The sequence below is a fragment of the Eptatretus burgeri genome, chromosome 2 (assembly GCF_056783735.1).
Source record: "Eptatretus burgeri isolate ZD-2024b chromosome 2, Ebu_testis_v1, whole genome shotgun sequence".
Lineage (NCBI taxonomy): Eukaryota > Metazoa > Chordata > Myxini > Myxiniformes > Myxinidae > Eptatretus > Eptatretus burgeri.
In genome coordinates, this window is record NC_140962.1 from 102,388,097 (window position 1) to 102,411,213 (window position 23,117).

The window sequence follows — 23,117 nt, forward strand, 5'->3', positions numbered from 1 at the left end:
ATGATCCGCTGTGGCGACCCCTAACGGGAGCAGCCGAAAGAAGAAGAGGAGGAGTTTTTAAAAGACGTCTAATAAAATTAATCTTTTTATAAAGCATTGCAGTGAAGTATAATTTTAAAGCAATATATGTATTTGTATATTGTAATCAGTAACAAGAGCGCAAGTGAGCACAATATATGCCCGAACAAGAAGGTATACACAGAATTGTGCTACTACATGGAAAACAGCATCCTGGTTGCCATGGCAACCACTTTATATGACGAATGTATGTTGCGACACCCTCTCCACAGTCTGTGCCTCTGTACCAAATATGAAATGTGAAAGTTGAAAACTTTGGAAGTTAGAGTGCGGACAGGAACGAACGGACAGACAGACAGACAGACAGACAGACGGACGACCGCTATCACATAATATGCCCCGATATATATATATATATATATATATATATATATATATATATATATATATATATATATATATATATATATATATATATATATATATATATATATATATATATCAGGTGTATAAAAAAGTGTGGTAGATAAAAACATTAGAAAGGAAAAAATAACTTGCACCAAAAACTTTAACGTTTTCATGCTGACGCTCACGCCAGGGGTATCGCTATAGCTCTCTGTTCTTCAAACAGGCGAGCTAAAAATGAAGCTGGTGTGCACCATTGGGTTCACATAAAGAGAGATACCTCTGCAGAGTCTGTACCCTGACTATAAATATGGCAACAAATGCAGGGTAACACTGTCCTCCCTCTGCAAGATGCAAGCTCAGAACACCCAATGACACCCAGTGCAAAGGCAATCCAATTTCTTTTGCAGATGAGCCAGAAAATCTTCTGGAATACTTGCACAGAAAACCTTGAAAAACTGTTTAATTACAAAATGCTTGAGCAAAAGTGTTCTTCCATGCAGAGAGAGAGGACCTTCCATGACCCATCTGTCTCAACTTAGCGAAGATTCCATCCTCCAGCGTTCCAATTATATCAGATGATGAAGCCTTGCAAGAGAAAGATAAACCCCCACATATTTAAGGTGACAACTCCGTATCAATTGCCGAAACAGCATGGGCAATTCCTAAACTTGCATTTGCCCAACAAGGAGCCCAGAGTTTTTCCGCCAATGATCATAATAGAAGATGCTGTCGAGTCGACGTACTGACAGTCGTAGACTCACTTCCCGTGTTGCCTCGTGTCCATCAGACAAGACGAACTGTTTGAGATGATGCAAAAAACGGTAAAAAAAAAAAAAAATTCATTATTTGAAACTTGCTTGAAAAAGTGTTGCAGACTTCCTTTCTAGGATATACCCTTTTATTGGTGTGTGAGACAGAGTAGAGTAGAGTAGAAGAGATGTGCGGGCAAAGTACTCACTGGGAGTCAAACTGAAGGAGCTATTTGGCAAGAACCAGTTATTTAACATTACTCAAAGCCAGTATAAATACATTTATTTCTCTACTTCCTGGGCTGTTATCCAGAGCAGGTTCTGCACTTGTCGATCGCCGAATCATGCAAAACATTGCGTCTTTCTGCTGGTTATTAATTTCATAGTAAACATGCAAGTGTAGAAAGCAGTATTACCAACAATGCATGTGCCCTCGAAAAATCTCCATTGATATAATGAGCTGAGCGCAGTGTGTGCACAGAGCGAAAAGCACTTCTCGTATGATTATACTTTGGCAGCATTATCCACGGTGACTCGGACTTCATTTATATGCGCAAGTCGAGATGTGATTGGGCACGCACCACAACATTACCAGGCCACCATAAGTCAACACAGCACTGCTCCCAATACACGGTGCACAAGCCCACAACTCCCCCACCCCAAAAACAAACAAAACTAGAGTTCTTGGTTTGACTCTCACATGGAAAGGTCGGTCGCACTTGTGTTTTGGAGAGGAGTGTTGTGAAATTTTATATATATATATATATATATATATATATATATATATATATATATATATATATATATATATATATATATATATATTTAACAATTATATACATAATGCAGTGAATGGGGAGCTGTGAAAGCAACATTTGTATACAGTTTGGCATAGAGCAATGATCAATCAAATTAGAAAAAAAAGGAACAGTTAACCAAAGATAAGGGGAATAGGCTGGCAATAGCGCCAAGAAAAGCTGGAAGAGATTGTGGTGGTGGGAAAGGGGGGGCAGAAAGGGACGTGGGTGTGGGTTGAGATAAGGTAGTGCTTACAACGTGGCATGGACTGAGGCAAACAATGAGATCAAAAACAGTTACTTGCTGTAACAGACATTTGTGGTGTGAGACATCAGACCATAGGTCTGGCTTACAAGGTGTATCGGCAGCACAAACCTCCAGACTATGAAGAGCCCAATTAGAGAGGGATGATATTCATTCCCAAATGGACAAAAACAAAAAGGGTGCATGTGAAGGAATTCAAAAGAAAACAAAGCAAAAATAAAACAAACAAAAAGCAAGTTCTAGAAGAATAACTGAAGTTGAAACTTGCCCACTGAAAAGAAGAGGTTCCATCTGATTGTCCCCAAATCGACCTGCCTTAATGGTATTCAAGAGATGAACAAATCTATCTCAGAAAGGGCAGGTAACAGCAAATGTGGACAGGCACAACATGGTATGATGCAAGGACAGGACCAAGTATCAAATACTAAAAAGTGTTCCAAAGTCATGGAATGATATGTTCGTTACTGCACGACCTGAGATAACGTTCAATGGAAAAGTCAGTCGTGCAACATCTGAACGCCCCCGTTGACGGATCTCAAACTGGTCCTGGGCAGTTGCAAAGCACTGAAAATTGGAGCCAGATGAAAAGGAAGAATTCACGGAGGGAATGGGATATGAAGCGACAGGAGTGGATCGGATCGCAGGATGCATTATCCCTTGTGATTTGACAATAATTCACCTCGAGTGCACTTTCAAAGATGCGACTGACCAAGCCATTGACAAGTGCAAGTGGCTGCAAGAACCACCATAATCAACCAGAGTTCTCGATACAAGTCCAAGGATTGTTGGCTTCACGCATCCTTTCCGCGAATGCAAACGGAAGAAAAAGAAAGAAGAAGAAAGAGCCAAGGATACGTGCTCATCCCTCCTCGTCAGCAATGGATGGAAAGTCCTCGCAGATTTGCTTGGCAATTCTCTTGTCCATTTGGCAGTGGGCATCTCCCTCAGGGGTTTCCTCGCAGAGAATCCGCCGCAGGCAGCGTCGAAGGTCCTGGAGCCGATGCCCATGTTCTAGGTAGTCCGTTGTACGAATCGTGGCATGCATGAGGGACAAGTATTCCGTTCGTATCTGAGGTTGGTTGAAGGATAAAAACAACAACAAAAGGGGGGTCAAGAAAAAGAGGTGCAGCGTGAAACAGTGAAAGGGTTACAGGAGAGTTTAGTATCTGGATTTTTGTCTTATTCATTCGAGGCAGCGAAGCAACTGCACAAGAGAAAAAACAACAAATTGAGCACACCAAAGAAAATTTTCAAAAAGTCAGTGAACAATCAGATTTTGAGATTACAGTCGCAACTCGAACAGCACTCAGTCGAGTGCATTCCTCTGCCAGGGTGAACAGTTTACATTTTGTACACCATTGATAGGCCAGATCTGAACCTGAACCAAAATTTGATCAGATTGGTCTTGTAACCGACCCAATTCATACACAACTTTTTGAAATATCGTGCTATATATAGTTTTTAGCCTTACCTCTGAATTATGACGAATCACTAAAAAAATTTATCATATCCGGATCTTCTCAACATCAAATCAATTCGTCCTTGTCACACACCCAAGCTGTCCACCAAGTTTCGTCCGAATCCGTCCACAACGTTTTGAGATATAGTTTTGGGCCCCATTTCTCAATGGTGAAGAATAACTTAAATTCTCGTATCTGGATCCAGATCTTCACCAAAATCAAATCAATTGGTCCTTATTTTTCCACAACTAAGTCCACAACTTTTTGAGACATCTTGCTGACAGACAGACAGGGGTGAAAACATAACCTCAATCCACCTTCGGTGGCAGAAGTAAAAACAATCAATCCTTGGACTCTCAATAGATGTAAAATTTAGTACAAAACAAGTCATTTCGAAGTTGACAGAATAGAAGCAGACCCCCCCCCCACCCCACCACCAAAAAATAAAATAATTGCACACTTTATTAAGGTACAGTACTCATTATAATGCAAGATGTAATCAGTTAAATCACTGTTAGAAGACAAATGAAAAGTCAAGTCAAACGGTGGAGAAACAGCATGGCAAAATTGTAACAATGTCTGAAAGCGAAATGAAACCGAGGCTGTGCCATCGCCACATCCCACATTCTGATTCTGATGCAACATTCTCTGTTTACAGAGCGTCGGTGCTGCCCAAACAGTTTCTTCGCAAGGGTTACGCTGGGTGGTTAGCCATTTCCTTCACAGCAGTAGTGAGGGCAGGAATTAGTAAACTGTTCATGGTGCCACCAATAGCTTCCCTACTATTCATGAAGGACACCATGGGATCTTTAACATCCACAAACTAATGCCAGCAGAAGAAACGGCCAGTTTAACGTCCATCCGAGGGATGACACACACAATGAAGAATCACCCTGCCTGTTAAACACCAGGATGACAGTTTATAGCTGGGCCAAGATTCAAACCCAGGTTAGACAGCCGAGAGGTAAGTAAGTGAGCAGCCATCATGTCAGCCATACATGTGGAATAAATAGATCACATTAGATCAAACAAACATATCGCCCCAGAAACAGTCAAAAGCCTACTTTTGTGAAAGGCAGCCAAGAATATTTTACCTTCACAATGATTACAAATTGAAGACCTTAACTTATTCAATGAACTTGCTCCCCAAAAGACTGAGTGCTCCACATCATGAGGTTTTCCACTGGAGCTCCCACATCGAGTCAAATTTGAACTCGGCCAGGAATCAAACTCATGATTGAACAATCGAGAGATGAACTCACCACAAACACAGGTATTCTATCAGCAGAGGTTTCACTTTCACTCTTTATATATTGGAGATTAATAAAGTTCAACCAATCAAAGTACTCATGCGTGTGAAGATACCTCGTCTCCAGGAGAAAGGTCAGACAGTTGTCGAACAATGATGTCTATCATGACAAGCATGTCAGTGTGGTAGAAGATGGCCGCCGTCAACGGGTTGGAAAACATGTCCTGAAGGAACTTTAGGACAGCGTGGGGTGGCCGCGGCTCATGGTTAAACATCCTCACAGGATCCTCTAGTGGCATATTCCATCATAAAACAGCAATCAATTACATGTGAGACATCACATCCGCAAGAAATGCAAAATATTGATAATAATCGGCAACAATGAATAATGATCGGTGTGAAACACACAAGTGAAGATGTTGTGGCATTTGGCCAAAACTGGAAGCGCCACTGGTACAATTGAGATTTGATTGATTTTTTTTCAGCTCCAATCAATGCAGGGGGAGGAGGCAATTCTCTGGTCAAAATAAAGCAATGTCACCTTGAAAAATGGCTCATGTGGGTTTGCAAAGTGGAGGTGGCGTTTGCAAAGAAAGTGGTATGTTATGCTTAATGGTTGAACACAAAAAAAACGTGTTAGAACAGCTGTACACACCACGACGACAGAGTTTGTGAAGTAATCCGAAGGAATATCTGCAAAAACTTTATCCCAGTTCCAGAAAATTTGTGGATACATGAACCAAAAGCAATCACTGAAAACATTCAAGTACCGCTCACATAGGACCTAACGATCCCATCGAGCGTGAACATCAAAAACAAAGCATTGTGACCAGATATCATACTTCGGTACAAAAAGCGAGAGAAGAAGGTGTTAATACCGGTGATTTTGGAGAAAACAATGCAGAAATCAAGAAAATGACCAAATACCAAGACCTCAAGAATGAAGTGAAAAGATCCTGGAAGCTGAAGAATGCCAATGTTGAACCAGTGATAGTAGGAGCTACGGGAATGATGACGAAAAACTTCAGAGATATTGAAAACCATCCCTGGGAATATTACGACAAACAAACTACAGTTGGAAGCTGTCCCTTGCTCAGCGACGATCTTGAAGAGAGCCCTCGGCACAAAACTTTGAGAACAGAAAACTTCACAGCTTGGTCCATGAACCGTGACCCATCCATCCATCCATTGGGACCATACTCTGTGCAGAGCATTGGTGCTGCCTAAGCATTTGGGTTATCGAGTACAATCCTGGTTATTGGGTACAATCCTGGATGGATCACCACTCTGACACAGGATACCAGCAAGCTGGCACTCATTTTGCTGACCTCGGAAGGATGACAGGCAGAGTCAACCCAACCTGGTATTAATTCAACAGCCAAGTGGGATTTGAGTGATATTTTGAACGAGTGCTGTTTAGAACTTAGTAATGTTTTTACTGTATTTTCCGGTGTATAAACCGTGGCTGTGTATTAACCGCACCCGTTTTTCACCCTCTAAAAAACAAAAACAAATTAAAATTAAAAAAATAAAAATAAAAATACAAAAAAAAAATACTTTTCTGGTGCATTAACCGCACCGGTTTTTCACCCTCAAAAAAAAAATGAATATATTGATCATTCTATTTTCTGATGTAGATCTAAATATGTTCGTACATTAAGTTTGTATGGAACAAAGTGACGGAGGTTTCAACATGCTTACTCCCATGTCCGCTTAATTTCATCCAAGTCTTATTCCCATTTTCAAGAAGTTGAAGATAGTGGCGAGGATACCAAGAAGTTTACATTTTTCTTTCTTATTTTTTAATATTATAAAGAGGATTTTTTTTTTTTGTTACTCGAAAAATGAAGAAAAGGGATTCATACAAGTATCATACATATTTATTGTGGATTTGTGGCCCTGAAAAGGGCCGTTTGGGTTTGATGAAGCTCGTCAACGAAACCCGAGGAAATCAATGCTTTTGTCGAAGACGGCACGTAACTCCTTGTCCGAATCAGGGTCGAGCAAGTCCACATTACTGTCACCATCATTTGCAGCCTTCTCCCCCCAAATGTCGTCCTCCTCTGTGCAGTCCAAATTGTTGGAGATGCAGCATTTCAAAAATGCTCGTTGATGATGTCCGATGGTATTGTTGTGGGGCCGGGTCTCGGTGGCGAGCACGACCGCAAGATGTAGAAGTAGAGTCGGCTCCACCGAACACCCGGAATTTATAGGTCGTCACCCCGGATAACTCCGGAGCCGACAGGTCACTTAAAGGACCGTGGTCGCCAATACTTCGACGGCGTGGGGTTGGGTTAATTGCAAACTTCAATATACCTAAATGCCCACGCAGTTTAACTACCGGGGAACCACACCCTTGGCAGGCCTCGAGCGGAACGAGCCATTACCGTGCTCGAACCGTGTGTAACCCGAGCGGATGGTTACCGAGGTCCGTCGGTCCAAATGCACAATTACGGCAGCAACGGCCTTCCTAATCCCCAATATGCACCGTGGCAAACCAATGGCAGAAAGGACAAGGATGAGGATGAGCTGGGACATTCAACAAAAGGGGAATTTATTTTACAATAATCGGGGAGGGGAAGCACACAAAGAGCAGAGTTATCACGACGATAAGAAATGCAATGTACAATGAGCAAAGAAAGCGCTAACACAGTTTACTTATAGACGGGGCCCAAGGACACACAAATCAGGGGTTTCCTTAGAAGCTGGTTACCGGCGACCCGCAGCCGTCTACTCAGAGAAAAAATGTCAAAGGTCGCCGCCTACTTCAGCGCCGATATTTCTATTTTTTTTATTATCATTATTATTTTTTGTCACCACGAAATCTCTCACCCCGTTTTGAAATCCGAGACGAAAACACATGAGTATTTCGATAAAAGCGGGCTTACTTTTACTGTTAGTACTCTCGCCAGGTCGAGCACAACACAACTAAAAATAACACAAGCAGCTAAAACCGCCTCCTGCAATGGAGAGTTCTCCGCTTTAGCCACGTTTTGGACTGTTGGCCTGATACCCTGATTCCATACAGCAATGACCTCAAGAAAATAAACTTCGGAGGCCTTGCAGTTTCGGTGCCGAAACGATGGCATCGAAACGAAAATCCCTGTTTGATTTTGGATTTTCGAAGAAGTCCAAAGACATGGGAGGTAAGCTTCTGGCCATCAGTAATGGGCCTAAACTTTCACTGTCACGAGTGCGACGTTGTTGTTTCGCGAAACACGTGTTTCACCTCGTCCATTTTGAGCTTTTGACAAGTGATACGGCTCCAAAATACACGGGCACCCGTTGTGCCTTTTTAATTTATAAAGTAATTAGCCTATAAGCTTAAAGCAGCTTTTTGTACATCTTATTATTAGTGGTTATTTGCACTGAAAATCACCGTTTATTCACTGAAGTGAAGGCCAAGTATGAGCAGCTGTGAACTGGCCAACTGAATACTGGTACCGAAGGTACATGCATGTACCATGGACTTGCGAGCTTTTCTTGACGGTATAACAACACGTTATTGGCGGATAATGTAAGGTGGAAGTTTAACAAAATTGGGATTGTGACTGACGCAGTATTCACACTTAGACTGTTTGATTGGTTGACTGATTGAAGCTAGCTGACATCAAATAAAGAAATTATCAGAAAACGAGTGAAGTTAAATACATGTTTATCATTCATTTTCAAACAATAAACTAGTCTAAAGTTATTAGTTTGAGCTGTTTATTAAATCAAAATAAAACAATAAAATAATAATAAACAATATTTAACAAAGTAAAATGAAATCGAAGAGGGGAAATATGCATAAAATGAATGAAAGAAAAATAAAACCACCTGTTTTTGTGGAGTTTTCCACCCCAACAGCATGATAATATGAGAACCATTTCATGTCAGAAATCATGCTGGAATGCATCTCCAGTCATCTGGGATCCTCCGGCTTCCAGGGCCTGAGGCGGGTCCTGGACCCCGGCCATACAGCTGCGCTCGCTTCGCTCGTGGTGATGGTAACCTGCTACTTTTTAATGGTAGCCTCCTACTCCCAAAACTAAGGAAACCCCTGCAAATGCCCAGAAAGAGATAGACCTGTCCACCTCGTGTGGTTCTCGACAATCTTGGGGTAACGGGACTCGAACCCGCAACACAATGCTCCAAGCACCAGGTACGGCGGGTAGCGTCAGGCGTTGGCACGCTTCTCTGGCTCGCAGGCAGGCGACACGAGATGATCTCCCGAGTTGAGATGGTCGACCGCCCGCAGCAATGCGCTAGACGAGACGCCTCGGATCCGCGTGGTGCAGTCAGCCGCAGACCCGGACAGAGACGCGCACTCGATCAGACTAGACGCAAATCAATCGCCTTTGTCGCTTTTCTTTTGGGGCCCGTCCGCTCCCGTGGCCTGCTCCCATTGGGTGGATGGTGTGTCACGGCTCCGCCTTCTTGCCAAGGACCGCCCCGACTCTGGTCTGCTCGTCGCCCATTGGGCGGAAAACAACGCATACCCTTATTTGGTGCGCACCCAAAGCAAAACGCTTTGTGACCATATGCGGTGCGAAATCCACACCGAAACGCACACCGCCTGGGGCATGGAATTCCAGACATGCCCGCATGCCAGCGAGCGCACGAAGCACACTGACAATGCCGCGAGCAGAGGGTTGTCGTTGTCGATGTAAAATGTAACAAATCCTATCTATAAAATAACCTACAGCGCATGTACAAAATTCCCGCGAGACACAGGGGATGGATTCTAACTAGAAATACACACTTACCGATATAACTGAGCGATAAGGACTCTGGCTGTTTTGTGCAGTAAGCTTCCAAATTCGTAACAGTATCTCCCCCACACCTTGACGATCCAGCAGCAGATCATCAGAAGGCTGACCTTTCTCATCCTCCTGGTCTTGGTGTGGGTCTTCTCCCTACTCATTATCCAGTCGGACCAGCAGTGACATAGCCCATCCTTGGCTTGTTGATGGGAGATGTGTTTGTGGCGTCGAACCAACAATTGATCGAGGGGCATGAACCTGTCGGTACACAACGGGCGGGCCGTGAGGTCTCCAATGTCATAATTCTTAACTAAGCTCTTCACCTTCAGCCTGAGAGCAAGTGTTGAGATGGCGCAACCCTCTGCTCTCTTCTCCCGGACCCAAGCAACGAGACACTCCTCGGAACTGAGGCCACTTTGCTGACTTTCCCCTCAGCGCCTGCTTCTTCCTTGGCATCTTCTCAATGTTGCCTTGCTTGTTCTCCAGCGCTGGATAACGGACTCATCCACACCGAATCGCCTCCCAGTTTCCCGGTTCCCAAACTCTTACATAGACTGGCAGAGGGAGAGTTTGAACGTTGTGGTGAATGAGCGCCTTGACATCTTGATGGATAGAATGGATGATACGTGACGTAATCTGGTGACGTAAGCCGAGACACTTGCAAAGCACAAAGCGGCCCTTCTCGAGGGTCATGTGACTGCCCCCAGCCTGTTATCGAATGCACGCAAGCTTATATGAGGTGGATGCTCCGTTATTAGACTCCAGCGATTGTGAATAATTCTTCTTTTGATGCGAGACCAGGTGTTATTCTTCTTTTGTGTTTAATGGCATTTTCAGAGCCGCGAGACTCTATATACGCCACACACCGAAACTCCAGGCGGCTCCGGACATTTCCGAGCGTGACTATTTAATTTTCACCCACGGTTCATAAAATGCTGTACAAATTTCCGATTTTCAAAATTTAAATGGCCGAATTGAGCTCAACAGCAGCTCTGATTGCTAAAAAAAAAAAAAAAAAATTGTTCATTTGGAATGTAATTGAAATTAATCATTGATCGTTTTTAAGACAGATTTTTTTTTCTATACCCATGTATTAAACGCACCCCCAACTTTTACCTCTTTCGCCGATAAAAAAGTGCAGTTTATGCACCGGACAATCCGGTACTCGATTGTTTCAGTTACTTTTAACTACTCACAGTGTTCCTATTTGAAGCCTGGTGTTGGCTTAGTGGTTAGGGTGGCGGCTTGGGATCCAAGGGTCCTGAGTTCAAGCCCCGTTGGCTGCTGAATTAACACCAGGGAGTTGACTCAGCCTGTCATCCTTCCGAGGTCGGCGAAATGAGTGCCAGTGTACTGGTCCTGGTGTATGCCCCGGTTAGAATAGGTGTACCATATCCCTGTGTGTCGTAAGAGGCGACCAGGGTTGGCGTCAGGAAGGGCATCCGGCCATAAAACATTGCCTCAAGAAAAAGCCAAACCCCTGCACAGCAGGGAAAAATGGCTGTAAAAACGTTTTTTGTTTTTTTTTAGTGTTCCTATTTGCTGGAAAAAGTTCATCATTATTCTTGTGCCAAAAAAAAGGTTCACTCAAGGCAGCTCAATGATTCTAGACGTGTTGCCCTTACCTCCATTCTGTGTAAATGCATGGAGAAATTGATCGAGAAGTTTACAATATCAGATGTAGCACCCAGATTCGATTCTTTACAATTTGCACACAAAGCAAAACGCGGCATCAAAGATACTTGGCTCAGCTTGTTTCATCGAATCACAAGTCACCTTGATCAGAATGGAATCTATTGTACGTTTGTGTATTATTTATCGATTTTTGATCAGCCTTCAACTCTATGCAACCATTTACCCTTCTGAAAGTGTTGGGTGACCAGTGTCTGAATCCCCATATCCCACTGTAGGTGGAAAGTTTCTTACGAGACAGTCCTCAGCAGGTGAGGGTGAATGGTAGTTTATCAAAGTTATCAATCTTGAATACTGGTACTCCACAAGGCTGTGTCTCATCACCTCTACTGTTTAGTCTGTACATCAATGGATTATTGATCCTCAAAGAAGTGTGTAACTTTATCAAGTATGCGGACGATTCTGCCATTGTTGGCTGTCTTTCTGATCAATCGTCCTTTGTATCGTACCTCAATGAGATTGATGCATTCGAGAAGTGGTGTGGGGACTTTTGTCTCACTCTGAATGTGTGCAAAACGAGAGAGATGATTTTGGATTTAAGGAAAGGTCACAATTATGAGCCTGCAACCATAAATGGTGAAAAGGTGGTAATTGTTACCAAATTCAAATACCTGGGCACTATTATTGATAAAAAGCTAACTTTTTATGAAAATACCACTGATGCATACAATAAATCAATGCGAAGGTTGTACTTTCTCAGGAAGTTGAATTAACTTGGTGTGAGCTCAGGAGTGATGCGGATTAGGGTGGTCCAAAAAAGTCGAAAAAAATAGAATGTTGCTCCACAAGCTTAAAATTATTCTAATACTAGTAGTAAAGCCCGGCGTTGCTCGGACAACGCCCAGGCTTACTTGCAAATTTCCTGAATAGCTGTTAGCGGTTAGGGGTTAGGGTTTGGGTTGCGGTTGGAGGTCGCTGTTAGGGTTACGGTGAGGTGTTAGAGTTAGGGTTAGCTGTTAGGGTTAGTGTTAGGGTAGCTAACCCTAACACTAACCCAAACCCTAAACCTAACCCTAACAGCTTGGCATAGCGGAGGTAAACAGCGCCTGGGGCAAAGTGGAAATTTGCGTCCCCCGTAGGCCTTACACTTGAGTGGATTTGAATGGAAAATCCCATAAGGGATATCGATTTATCGATTTTTTTCGAATATCGGAAGTGTTATGGAAAAAATTTATAGCCAATGACCTAAAGGCCCGGTCACACCTTGACGTTTTAGCCAACGTATGCCGATTTTTGAATTTTTTTTCTAAAACGCTGGCACACGTTGAATACGTTATGGGTAAGTTTTGATAACATTGAGAGCACGCTGAAAAACACTGCCATACGTCATTGTACGTTGGCTTTAAACGTTGTACTTTTTGGTTGTCCTCAAATTTTTTCATGCTTGAAATTTCACGACGTATGCCGGCGTATGACTCACGTTCCGCTACGCTGGCCACAGGTTGTATGCGCGGTCTGCGATCGTTGACAGACGTCAACACATGCTACTTGTAAGTTAATCATAAGTTGAGACACGCCGAGGTAATGTTTAGCGTACCCGAAACTTATTTCTAACCTATGATTAACGTGTTGTTGGCACGTTACGCAATCGTTGCCACACATCGACAGACATTACTTTTAAGTTACTCATAGGCTGAAAGACGTCGTTATAATGGATCATCCTTGCATCAGCGTCCACGGCCACAGCCAGGACACTTATTTGCAGCATTCTTCAAACTTTTCTTCAGCATGACGAGGATGCTCACACTTCGATGTCGAGCTTGGCTATGATTCCAATTGTCCATCGGCAGCGTCTATTTAAAATAGTCGAGTTTGAGCGTTTTAACACGTTCAGAAGAAACGCTTCAAATTTCCAAACCCCAGCGTCAAAAAACAAAGGCGAGTGACAGCAATTTAAATAGTTCATTGTAAACAATGAAAATAGTTGAGTGGTACCGTTTAAAAGTCGTTGAGTGTAAAAAAAAATCCAATTGTTGAGCGCAAGCGTCTACTTTCAATAGTGGTGTTGGAGCGATTTAGCACGTTCAATAGAAACGATTAAAATTTCCGAGCGCCAGCGTCAAAAAACAAAGGCGAGTGACAGCAATTTAAATCGTTCATTGTAAACAATGAAAATAGCTGAGTGGTACCGTTTAAAAGTCGTTGAGTGTAAAAAAAAATCCAATTGTTGAGCGCAAGCGTCTACTTTCAATAGTGGAGATGCAGCCATTTAAATCGTTGAGTGGCAGCCTATGAACCTACACGTGGACACGCGGACGCAAGGACGATCCATCATAACCCACACCCTCCCCCTCACACTCACCTACTACTGCCAACATGAACAAACTACTACTACTACTAATACTAATACTGATACTGATACTGCTGACATGGACATCGACTCAAAAAGGACTCGAAAACACTGTTGGGTTCCCCTTTTATGAACACCATTTTTATATACCAATTCCCAAAACTGCTGGGAACACGTCTTTATATGGCAGTTGTAAGCTAGAAACACGTTAATTTATTTTTTTTGTCGACCGGAAGACGTCATTGGAATACGTCTACATACGTCGATGTGTGTTGGGACTACGTAAAGAATTGGTTCAAAGCACGTCAAACATAAGTTAGAAATAAGTTTCGCGTAAAAAGACATTACCGCCACGTGTTTCGACTTACGAGTAGCTTATAAGTAGCCTTTGTGGACGTGTGTAAGCGTCCACATATCGTGTGTACAACCTATCCCCATCGCATGCGGAACGTGTGTCATACGCCGAGTACGTCGTAAAATTTTGAACATGTTTAAAATTTCTTGACGTACTCTACTTACTACAACGTATGATAGCGTACTTTAGCATTGTACTCACGTATACCAAACTTACTCATACCGTATTTGACGTGCCCCAACGTTTTAGACACATTTTTCTTAGGTCGGCATACGCTGGCAAGATCGCCAAGGTGTGACTGTGATGTTGACACTTCCATTTCTACGGCAGTTATGATTCGAATCGTTGTGCATCAGCCTTTTAATAGGCTATGTCACGACATCGTCGGCGATGCGTGCAACGTGCTATGCCTACGTTAGACTATCGTTGGGCATCGGTTGTGTAGGCCGACAACAGGTTCAGCATTCGTTGGTATAAGTTATCTATAACACAACGAAACGTTCTGTGTCCGTTACCAATGCGTTATACATAAGACCAAGTCGCTATGAATACGTCCGAATCTTTAAAAAAAAAAAACATCAAAAGTTCAACGTAAGCCAGCGTTTTACATACATTTTAATACGTTGCCATCGCTGGCTAAAACGTCAAGGTGTGACCGGGCCTTAAGTTGGACCAAAAGCCATAATGGTACCGAATTTGAATGGAATCCATTGGAGTTTGTGAAAATGCATCAAAACGAATTTTGAGGGGCCTCGTAAGGAAGACAATAATATCATTAGTATATGTGCCAAATCTTGTTTCATTTCATGCAGTCACAAAAATCTGATGGTGGAACAAAGAAAGGGGCGTGCCGAAATATTAATATAGATGATCGAATAACGCGCATACTTTTTTTTAGCTTGATCGGAGGTGATTTAGAGGTCGCTCCATATGACGACTTTTAGTCTCATGACTTGAATAAATTAGGGTATGGTCAGGTACGATTACGGGTACTTCTGGATGTCCGAGGTGGAAATGGAGTGCATTTTCGAACTCTATGGGGTCGATTTACTCTAAGAAATGACTGCACCGACATTGAATGCACTACCATTTCGAAAATATGACCTAAAACAAGATTTATCATTACTGGAGTTGAGTAACTAATCCTACTCATTTCGATATTTTCTAATGTATAATTAATTTGTTGTCCGTCGAAACATTTCTCAGAGTAAATCGACCCCACTGAGTTCGAAAATGCAGTCCATTTTCACCAAGGAAGTTCAGAAGTGTATGGATTCGCATCTCGCCATACCCTAATTTAATATAACTTGCCAAAGCCCCGTCAGACGGATTCTGTTCATTCAACCACCCTCACCAGCTCACCCATACTCGAGGGACATGGACTGGACAGGGCATGCTTGCCCCCGCCTACTCATCCCCCGCCCCTGTCCCATTTCCCCCCACCTTCAATTTGCTTACCCCCACCCAAAAATGTAATTACCCCGGCCCCGCCTCTTCACTCTCCGACCCCCGTCACTCGATTCCCCGCCCCACTTGCCCTGGGCCCCCGTCCCCCTGTCCACCCCTCACACTCAACCCCGCTAAATTCACCCCAGCCCCCGCCTCATTTCCCCCCGTTTACCGCTTTCAATTCGCTTACCCCCGCCCAAAAATTAGCTGAACTTGCCCCCCGCCTCTTCACTCACTGCCCCGTCTCTTCATCCCCCGCCCCCGCCTCTTCACTCCTCGCCCCCATCTCAACGAAAAGTGTTTATTCTGCTTCAGAGGTGAAGGTTGACTATTGCCACTATGTGCGATGCACTCTTATAGGTACGAAGTTTCTTTCAGTCCAGGTCACATTACCGAGAAAAACGTGACGCGACTGCTCGGAGGAGCACAAAATTGGTTCTTCAGTTTTAATATATAGAAGATACAATGTTTCTTGTTACATTTTTTGTGTCAAATTCACATTCTGAGGTCGTCAGCATGTGCAGAAGAGGGTTTTACATTGCAGATGCTATTTTCGAGGGGTGGAATTACACCTCTCAGCGGTAACGGTCTGTCGACGGCAGACGTAATGACGTCACCGAATGACTGATGATGTCATGACGTCCTGACGCCTCTCAGCGGTGACGTCACACGTCGCCATGCAAACGAATGCAAAATGAAAAGTGTTTATTCTGCTTCAGATTTGAAAGTTGACTATTGCCACTATGTGCGATGCACTCTCACAGGTACGAAGTCTCTTTCAGTCCAGGTCACAGTACCGAGAAAAACGTGACGCGACCACGAGGAGGAGCACAAAATTGGCCCTTCAATATTAATATGTAGATAATAACTAAATAAATAACCAACATATTTTTCGTGAATCATTGAATCTAAAACACTGGATGTTGGGCCGGCTAGAAATAAGTTCAGGCGGGAGTGGAGACAGCAATAGAGGCGGAGATGATAGTGGTACTTGGTAAATGAGACGAAATATTCTAATAGTTTGTAATTCCATTGATTGAAAAATTAGGGTATGGTGAGATGCGAATCCGTGCACTTCTGAACTTCCTTTTCGAACTCAGTGGGGTCGATTTACTCTGAGAAATGTTTAGACGGACAACAAATTAATTATAGATCAGAAAATATCGAAATGAGTAGGATTAGTTACTCAACTCCAGTAATGATAAATCTTGTTTTAAGTCATATTTTCGAAATGGTAGGGAATTCAATGTCGGTGCAGTCATTTCTTAGAGTAAATCGACCCCATAGAGTTCGAAAATGCACTCCACCTCGGACATCCAGAAGTACCCGTAATCGTACCTGACCATACCCTAATTTAACCAACTCATGAAACTAAAAGTTGTCATATGGAGCGACCTCTAAATCACCTCCGATCAACTTAAATTTTTTTATGTGCGTTATTGAATCATGGTGGAATAATTTAAGGCTTGTGGAGACAACATCTGAATTTTTTAATTTTTTTTTTTTGCTGTTTTTGGACCACCCTAATGCGGATGTTAACCAATTCCTTGCTGATCAGCGTCTTGTCAATGAATTTAGTTTCCTGGTATAGTTATCTAAATGTGCGGAATAAGTCAAGACCGAGAGAGGTCATAACACCGGCATTTAAAGTGGGTGGGCCTTCAACCAGCATGGAGTGTGTGTTGGCGAGCATTGAAAAGGAAGACGATGCACTATGTACCGATGAAAGCCACTTCTTGTAGGGACTTTTTGAAAAACTGCCATGAGGGGGAGATGCTTTCGTGCTTGGCCGATGAAGAAGAACATTTTCAAAAAGTCATTTGTATCACGTGCAATTCAAGTGTTAAATTCAAATTCTTAGCTATTTTGCCGTTTAGTCTATCTTCCAGATTTTTACCTGCAACACCAAAGGTGAAGGAGGTTATGTTTTTGTGTGTGTGTGTGTGTGTGTGTGTGTGTGTGTGTGTGTGTGTGTGTGTGTGTGTGTGTGTGTGTGTGTGTGTGTGTGTGTGTGTGTGTGTGTGTGTGTGTGTGTGTGTGTGTGTGTGTGTGTGCGCGCGCGCGCAGGATATCTCAAAAAGTTTGGACGGATCCAGATGAAATTTTTTGGACAGGTTGGGTGTGTGACAAGGACTAACTGATTAGATTTTGGTGACGATCCGGATCCGACTACTGGAATTTTTAAGTGATTCTTCACCATTGAGAGATTGGGCCGAAAATGATATATAGCACGATATCTCAAAAAGTTGGACAGATTCAGACAAAACTTGGTGGACATGTTGGATGTGTGACAAGGAAGAATGGATTCAATTTCGGTGAAGATCCGAATCTGGATGTGGATATGATAATTATTTAATTTATGGAGCCAAAAACGATATAGAGATGATTGCGCTCGTGAAGCGAAAAGCAGGGTTAGGCATTCGTTGCGTGTGTATCTGCATTTCCCCCAAAAAATCATTTTCTCGGCAACCGTTGGTCCGATTGACACAAAATTTTGCAAGAGGAGTGCCTCCGCCTGCATAATTTTTTGAATATATAATGTCGTCATAGGCCACGTGGTATGGACGCCATCTTGGAAAAACGTTACACCTCAATATCTCCCAAACCGCTCAATGGAAAAATTGAAACAAGGCTCAGTGTCAAGTACTCCCAATGGGGAATAACACATGTTGATGATGTCATTGTTGCCTTCATTAAAATGTCACAATTCAACAAGTACAATGCTTGATCTGTTCAGCATGAAAAATATTTTTCCTCTGCAACTGTTAGTCCACTGTTGGGGGGAGGGGGGGGTCAAAATCGAATGCGGCAATAATAATAACTACATAACTTGCGATTATTATTCATGTTCAACGTACCACCACGGTTGAGCAAAAGGAGCAGCTTCTCGCCGAATGCCTTCACAGTGAGTTTCTTGGCCAGAGTTTCCATGACAATATTATTGGAAGGAACTGTGGGAGGAGGGTTCAAGCACAAGCGCAAATGTTTTAAATCATTCCAAATATAGAAAATATGGCAAATATTGAATGCAAATAAAATGTTGGTTAGCAGGGGAGTGCTTATCAGAAATCCACCTTGGAAATGGAGGTTGAAAGCCAGGAGCAGATTCACCACAAGATCAGGCAATTGGTCAGAGGGGTCACAGGGTAGGCCGTCCTCAGTCACGTCAAGCAGAAAGTTCACAAAACCTTCATTGAGATGCTCTTGTGGTGTTGTCATGGGAGACAAAGGAAGTCGTGTTTACATGGTAAAAAAATAATTACCTATTTAACAGACAACATTTTTAAAGCCATTTATATTATGTACACAAAAATGTGAATTTTTTTGGACGTCCCCCTTCCAACCATCCTCCGACCCGAAATAACACAACTCCCTGCCTCCTCCAGCTCCTTCATGTTTTCTTTCACTAATCGCTCTCCCTTGACTTCCTTTCTCAATTTCAACCTTCTGGTTCGGACTCAATAGGGACTTCCGGTTTTTGAGCGACGGTTGGTTCTCTCCAGGGGCCTCTGCCGATTTTCTCAAAGATAAGTTTCTGGTCATTGTTTGTCGCATTGTGTTGCCTCCATGTTTACTGTGTGTTCCCAGTTTGGTTTTGGTTCAAAACTTGTGCTAATTTTGTGTGTATTCGTCAGTTTGTCATGTCAGGTTTCCCTGAGGCCGACCCGTCTTCCCATCGATGTCCACGATCGTGTTTATTTGTATTTTCTCCTCATCACCATCAGTTTTTATTTTCTCCACTTTTCCTTCCACCCTTCCAGGTGTCGTCCACCAGACGGCGGTTAACCAGACTCTTTGGGTTAACCTGAGGCGGTCCCTTCGGGTGTGTGCCTGGAATGTCCTATCCCTAAGAGAGGATGATCACCTGTCTCTGTTATCATCTGAGCTCAAGCGTTTGGACATCGGTATTGCAGCACTCTCTGTGGTTCGGAGACCGGATTGCGGCGAGATCATGGTGGGTGGTTACACCTACGATTGGTCTGGTCGCTCTGATGGTTACCATTTCCAAGGAGTTGCTGGAGCTGTGTCCAATAAGCTGACTCCAATGATAATTGAGGTAACACCGGTCAACGAGCGTATTATGAGACGACGGATTCATCACTCCTTAGGTGTCATTTCCCTGGTCTCTGTCTATACTCCAACTGAGGCGAGTGACCTCACCGTGAAGGACACATTCTATGCCACGCTCGAGTCTGTGGTTGATCAGTGCCCCAGACGAGATACACTTCTAGTCTTGTGGGATTTCAATGCATCGACTGTAACTGATAGGGATGGTTATGACATGTGTTGGTCCCCATGAGTCAGGAACTATGAACCAGAATAGCACTAAGTTCCTTGACTTTGCAAGAAGTCATGGACTTAGGGTGGCTGGTTCATGGTTTCAGCGCCCACAAGCTCATCGCTGGACTTGGTATTCCAACGCTGGCAGTGTTGGAAAGCAGATTGACCATGTCCTCGTTGACGATCGCTGGAGGATGATCCAGAACTGCAGGGTCTATCGGAGTGCTCAGTTCCTCAATACTGACCACCGGCTTGTTGTAGCAACTCCAAAGCTGCACTAAAATCCTGGAGAATCGTACCATCCCAGCCTAGGCTGGATGTTGGCAAGCTCAAGGATGAGAGGGTAGCTGAGGAGTTTGCGAACAGGCCGAGTGGACATTTGGGATGTCTGGGTGCTTTGGGGGGTCCTGAAAAGTTGTGGAGTGCCTTCAAGACCACCATCCTTGATGTTGCTGGTGGATGTCTTGGAATTCACCGCAGGGCAAAGAAGAATTTTGTCTCTCAAGGGACACTGGATACCATTGACCAGAGTCGCAGGGTCAGGCTAAATGGCAGAGCTGAGCTGTTCAGGGAGCTGAGGCGTAAAACTGTACGTACACTAAGGGTGGACAAGGAGGCCTATGTGCGAGGAATCTGTGAGGGGGTAGAGCATCACCTGTGGACAGGTAATTCTCGTCCCGCTTACAGGGGAATTCGCGCATTGCGTTCATCCAAGCCCATCCCTCGGAGAACTGCAGTTAGAGCAGAGAGTGGTAGGCTCTTAACAGAGGAGTCTGAAGTGAAGGCCCGCTGGGCCGGTTACTTTGAGCGGTTGTACCAGGGTATCCCCAGCTGTCGAGTTGGACGTCAAGGGTGTTACAGTCCCTGTTGCTGACCCTCCAATCAACTGTGGTCCACCTTCGCTTGTGGAAACAGTGCTGCGGTGAACCGGTTGAAACGGGGTGAAGCTCCTCGGATCTGTGGCATCCATGCTGAACTTCTCAAGGCTGGTGGAAATGCTGCACTCCTGTAGTTGCATGCAGTTTTGTGCTCTGCCTATAACACGGGCATCATCCCAACTGATTGGAAGAGGGGCCTTGTTGTCCCTCTCTGGAAAGGGAAGGGTGATCGCCAAGACTGCAACAAGTACCAAGGGGTGATTCTGCTCTAAGTGCCGGGCAAGGTCTTTACTCGGATAATTCTTGATAGGGTCCTCACCATCTGCTTGAGCACCAGAGCAGTCAGGCTTTACACCAAAGAGGTCACCGATTGACCGTATCCTTGCTCTTCGTGTCCTCACCGAACGCAGACAACAGTTTCGGCAGGGGCTGCTTGCAGCCTATGTTGATCTCTGTAAAGCTTTCGATTCAGTGAATCGGGATGCCCTCTGGAGGATTCTTGGTCTTCATGGGGTGCCACCAAAACTGATCGATCTGATGTCTGAACTCTACTCTGGTACTGAGAGTGCTGTGAGATGTGGTGGTACCATCTCTGACTTATTTCCAGTTTTTACTGGAGTTCGTCAAGGGTGTGTACTGGCCCCCACACCTTTCAGCACTTGTATGGAATGGATTTCAGGAAGGATGTCAGAAAGATCAAGCTGCAGTGCATCGTTTGGGAATGTCAAGATCTCGGACCTTGATTTCGCAGATGATGCAGTCATCTTTGCGGAGACTTGAGATATCCTTTTGGGGGCCCTCGAGGTGCTAAATGAGGAGTCGAAGCCGCTGGGATTACGGGTTTCTTGGGTCAAAACTAAGATCCAGGCTTTCAATGACATCTTGGATGCTGCTGTCCTGTCTGTGTCTGTTTGTGGTGAGGATGTTGAGGTCATGGAGAGATTCACTTACCTTGGCAGTGATATTCATGTCTCTGCTGGCTGTGAGTCAGAGGTCAATAGACGTCTGGGTCGGGCCTGGGGAGTCATGGATTCACTGGATCATGGGGTGTGGCGCTGCCGGGACCTGTGCGGGAGGATGAAAGTCTGAGTCTTCAGGTCCTTGGTGCTTTCAGTCTTGCTCTATGGATGCGAGACTTGGACTCTGACCAAGGATCTGAGACAGAGACTTAATTCCTTTGGTACCAGGTCTCTTCGGAGAATCCTTGGCTATCGCTGGTCAGATTTTGTGTCCAACAAGCGGTTGCTGAGAGAGACTCGGATGAGATTTGTTACCTGCATGGGCCGTGAGCGTCAGTTGCGGCTGTATGGACATGTGGCTCGTTTTCTTGACGCTGATCCTGCTCACCAGATTCTCTCAGCGAGGGAGTCTCGTGAGTGGAGGAGGCCAATGGGCCGACCACGTGCCTCGTGGTTGCAGCAGGTTGATTGGCATCTCAAGGAGATGGGGATGGGCCTGGCATCTGCCTGGGGGAAGGCCAGACTGAGGCCCCTGGAGTACCGGTGGAAAGTGGATGCAGTGACACGCTGTTCTGGCACATGCTCGCATACCAGACCTGACCTGACCTCCTATTCCTCCCCACAATACCCTCAGTCTTAAAGGCGCTGTCACACCTTGACGTTTTAGCCAGCAATGGCAACGTATAAAAATGTATATAAAACATTGGCGTACGCTGAAGTTTTGAGGTTTTTCTTTAAAGTTTTGGTCGTATTCATAACGTGTTGGTCGTATGCATAACATATCAGTAACGGGCACAGAACATTTCGTTATCTTATGGATAACTTATACCAACGAATGCTTAGCCTGTTGTCGGCGTTCACAACCTCTGCCCAATGATAGTTTAACTTAGGCATAGCGCGCTGCACGTATCGCCGATGAACTCGTGGCGTTCTCTGTTAAAAAGCTGCCGCACGCCGATTTAAATTATAACCGCCTGAAAATTGGAAGTGTCAACATCACAGTCACACCTTGACGATTTAGCCAGCGTGTGCCGACCTATGAAAAATATGTGAAACGCTGGCACACGTCGAATACGTATGGTTAAGTTGTGTATACGTTAGGAGCACGCTGAAAAACAATGAAGTATGCTGTCATATTCCGTGGTACGTCTAGTACGTCGTGAAATTTCAAGCATGCTGAAAATTTTACGACGTACTCGACGTATGGCTCACAAGTTCCGCATACGCTGGCATAAGTTCTCGGTATGCTCCGCGATCGTTGTCACACGTCGGCCACACGTTACTTGTAAGTTACTTACAAGTCGAAACACGTTGAGGTAATGTTTAGCATACCCGAAACTTAATTTTTAACCTATGAGTAACGTGCTTTGAACCTATGAGTAGCGTGCTTTGAACCTATGTGTAACGTATCACAAACGCACATTGTCGTATGTAGACGAATTTGATTGACGTCTTCCGGACGACCACAGAACTTACTGAACGTGTTTCTAACTTACATCTACCGTATAATGGCGATTTGGCA

At 44.1% G+C, this 23,117-nt stretch overlaps 1 protein-coding gene across 5 annotated transcripts in view; it reads right to left on the reverse strand.

Moving 5' to 3' along the window:
• Window positions 1–1,306: 1,306 nt before the first annotated feature.
• Window positions 1,307–23,117, reverse strand: part of NCKIPSD (NCK interacting protein with SH3 domain) — a 105,425-nt gene continuing 83,614 nt past the window's right edge. For all 5 annotated transcript variants that reach the window (XM_085870535.1, XM_085870537.1, XM_085870539.1 and 2 more), the window contains 4 exons: window positions 18,552–18,680; window positions 18,336–18,428; window positions 5,063–5,235; window positions 1,307–3,306 (listed from right to left, as the gene is read on the reverse strand). In XM_085870535.1, the coding sequence (XP_085726661.1) occupies window positions 3,097–3,306; window positions 5,063–5,235; window positions 18,336–18,428; window positions 18,552–18,680 (605 nt within the window). In that variant the 3' untranslated portion in view covers window positions 1,307–3,096. The remainder of the gene's footprint in view (window positions 3,307–5,062; window positions 5,236–18,335; window positions 18,429–18,551; window positions 18,681–23,117) is intronic.